The following is a 3,413-nucleotide window of genomic DNA, read 5'->3' on the forward strand; positions in this document are numbered from 1 at the left end:
CCGAATCTGTCGAACCTGGATCTGGGACTCTAAGGTCAAGACCCATTGGATATACGGGTCAAATCTGAATAAAAACGTATATGAATTCGAAATTTTCAATTTCAATTCAAACCCGACTCATTAACATCTCTGCACGTCAATATGCCTAAAGCATGGCGTCCTAAGCTTCCATCAGACCTTCGAATCAGTAACGCTTTTTCCTCGTTAGCTTATTCTGAAGTCTCTAGTGAAAATATGCACTAGCAAATGCTATTGCATTGACTATACCTTTTTTTTTTTTTTTTGGTAATAACCATGCCTTTTTATTAACCAATAGGTGGATAAGCAAATGTATCTATGGATATGCCAGAAAGAATTTGGAAGTCTCGTTCTGCCATTGAAAGACAGAATCTATTTCATTGATGTAGTCACAGATCATACATGTCAACACGAATTTTGAGAGTCACAGTGCACGGCATAAAAGACCCAATCAGTTTCATTGATGTACTATGAAAGGTTCAGTCAACTACACTTCCAGTGTGTCTAATGCACCAAAATCTGCAGCAATTGAGACATAGCCGATAATACTACTATACTTCCTGTCCTGTCTTCTTTGCATATTGAACTACCAAACCACCATGGGCATGTTCCTCTCCATTTGCCCCATCATTCAAGGACCTTCCAAAGTTTTACAAGCATTTAGGCAGCGATGGTTTTGATTGTGCTTCCCGTTTTACCATTTGCTACGACATATTTGTGCTACCCCACGAACTTCCAACTTATACGGTACCAACTAGGTTCAAGCTCTATATGTTGAGTTCATGGCTTAAACAAGTGGAAATAAAAGCCTGCTTTCAAAGATATCAAGTTCTTACACCATCCACATAAATCTAATTGATGCGAATCCAATTTCTGAATGCCCGCACGTGCTCAAGCCTCTTCATCTGAACCTCATTTCTCGCATTTGATGCTTTTAAGCTCCTGTAAAGATCCTTGTGAAACTTCAAGAATTCACATTTGCAAACCCACTTGTCCAGGTACATCCGGTTCTGTGTCATAAAAGCAATGACCTCCAGTACTCTCTCAAAATAACCTCCACGTATAAAGTTCAACAACAATGACTCGTATAGATCCCTGTGAACCATTGAATTACTTTTCTCTAAGTTCCTCTTGATATCACCCCATAAAATGGTGATTTCGCGATACATTCCCAGAGAAGAATACCCACCTATTAGATAGGCAAAAGTCAATACAGTAGGCTGAATCTTCATCTCTTGCATTCTTCGGTATGTCTTCATGGCATCCCCAATCATTTTGGCCTTCATAAAGAAATAGATAGATGAATTTAACTCATGAATCACAGTAGAAGGCGGAATTGATTTGGCCTCTTTTTTAATGTCATGGATGATAGCCTCAACCAAGTCTGATTTCCCTGCTACTCTTACTTTTTCAAAATTCAAGGTGCTTTCATCCTCCCACTCCAATCCATGTCTGGGGATAGCCATCTCATTATATAGATTTGTCAACATACCAGCTTTCCTAATTTGTTTAACTAGTGCGTCCCCTTCCTCAAACATTTTTCTGTTGTAATATGCAGTCAACAAGGACACATATGAACCTTGGCCCAGGGAACTGCCTTCTGATTCCAAGTCATCCAAAATGTCATGAGCTGTCTGCAGCCATCCCAAATGAATACAAGCATCAATGACATCATGACACAAGTTATGAGAGTCTGAGGAACCCAGTTTACTTTGAATGTAATTAAGAAGCGTTGAAAGTTCATTTATTCTCTCACATCTCTTATATTCCCTCATCAGTTTTGTTACCGCATTGCTGCTGAGGACAAGTTTTCCATTCTTACTCAAAACAAGCTTTGGCTTTCCTTCCACTTTGATTACGGTATCCTTCTGAAGAAGTTCTGGTAGAATATGTAGTTTCAAACCCATCTTAAGATTGGGAGAGCCAATTGGGATAGTACAAGATTCCTTCCTTGCTTCCCGAGCAGGATTAGATTCTCCGTGCTGATACATATCCTTTATGAGTGCAGAAGCAGCATCAATGTCATTGAAAATGAAATGCAAGCTCAGCATACTATCATAGAACTGTCGATAATGGGAAACCAAAGAAGCTGAAACAACATCGATATGTCTCTTATATTTTTTCAACTCATCCCTCATACAATTCATCTCATAAATCTGAGCAATAATCACAATAGTGTGAGCATCAGCCACCACTCCAACTTCAGCCATCAACTCTATGATCTGCTGACCCTTGAGAGATGATTGATATCTAATACAAGCATCCAGAATAAGGTTAAATAGCATTGTATCTGGTTTTATCATCTTTGCAAAGTTAGATTTGCTTTCATTTAATTGCTCATAAAGATCACAAATCTCAGTCAAGATATTTGCTGCCAGAATTGCTCCCATTTCTGTCTTCACCATATGGAGAAACACCGACCCTAGTATATCCAATGGTGGGAAGCAATTTTTCTGTAGCATCAGTCTAAGAATCACAGAAGTCGGGGAAGGCATTTGAGCCCTTGCTAACGAAAGGCAGAGCTTAGTCAGTACATCCAGCCTAGGTAATGCAGATTTCTCTTTTGACATCGACAAGACTATATCAAATGCCCTACAAAGCCATGTGGAATCCAAAGAATAGGAGAATTCAGTTATCAATTGCCTCATGATGGAGTCTTCAGGAAAGCCATACAGGCGTTTGAAATCCTTGTAAGTTTCCCAAGCTTCATCCACCTGATGATCCTTCAATACATTTTCAAGCTTTTCTAACAGGATTGCATGAGAAGATCCTTCCCAGCCTAACTTCGCTGGCTTTATACAAGTAGAAGAATCTTTGAAAGCCAAGCTTTTGGTAAGATTATCACATGCATTTAACAGTCCATCCTCATCCACTTTATTGCTTGAAGCATAATATCTGTGAAAGACGGACTTTAAGCTAGTGTTTGAGGCAATGCCAATGACGGACCAATAGCTCTTGATCAAGAAGGGACGTAACAGAATTGCCTTCTGGCGACATTGTGCCATTTACAGAAAAAAAAAAATCATCTGAAAACAGAACGTTCCTGCAGAAATGAAACTGCCAAATTCAAACCCATGAACTATAATTAACTGCCTCCACTATGCAAGACTGGCAACTTGGCCTGCTTTTCCACGAGAAAACAAAAAAGCCTATCCACAAAATTCAGCCAGGATGCCAGATTTTTATTAGTAAGTCCCCCCCCCCCCACCCACCCCCAAAACAAAAAAAAAGGACTTCTACTGGATATATTAAATTTTAACTATATTTCAGCTCAAAGGCTTTCTAAAAGAAAGCAAAATGAATATCTCGTCCAGAAATGTTAGCCCCTTATAAAGGTGAAAACTAACTGAAAATCCTTGCGCTGAAAATTCTTTAAATCCATAAAGAGAAGAACT

The 3,413-nt window shown here is 39.1% G+C and overlaps 1 protein-coding gene across 1 annotated transcript; it reads right to left on the reverse strand.

The window, feature by feature from the left end:
* Positions 1–377: 377 nt before the first annotated feature.
* On the reverse strand, positions 378–3,023 carry LOC113780818 (pentatricopeptide repeat-containing protein At4g17616). Its single transcript, XM_027326597.1, has one exon. It carries the CDS (start codon positions 3,021–3,023, stop codon positions 870–872), a length of 2,154 nt encoding a protein of 717 aa, XP_027182398.1. The 3' UTR covers positions 378–869.
* Between the last annotated feature and the right edge of the window lie 390 nt (positions 3,024–3,413).

This window comes from Coffea eugenioides, chromosome 8, assembly GCF_003713205.1.
Source record: "Coffea eugenioides isolate CCC68of chromosome 8, Ceug_1.0, whole genome shotgun sequence".
Classification (NCBI taxonomy): domain Eukaryota; kingdom Viridiplantae; phylum Streptophyta; class Magnoliopsida; order Gentianales; family Rubiaceae; genus Coffea; species Coffea eugenioides.

Coding starts and splice junctions, on each gene's coding strand:
- LOC113780818 (XM_027326597.1), bottom strand. CDS start 3,023: ATGGCACAATGTCGCCAGAAGGCAATTCTGTTACGTCCCTTCTTGATC.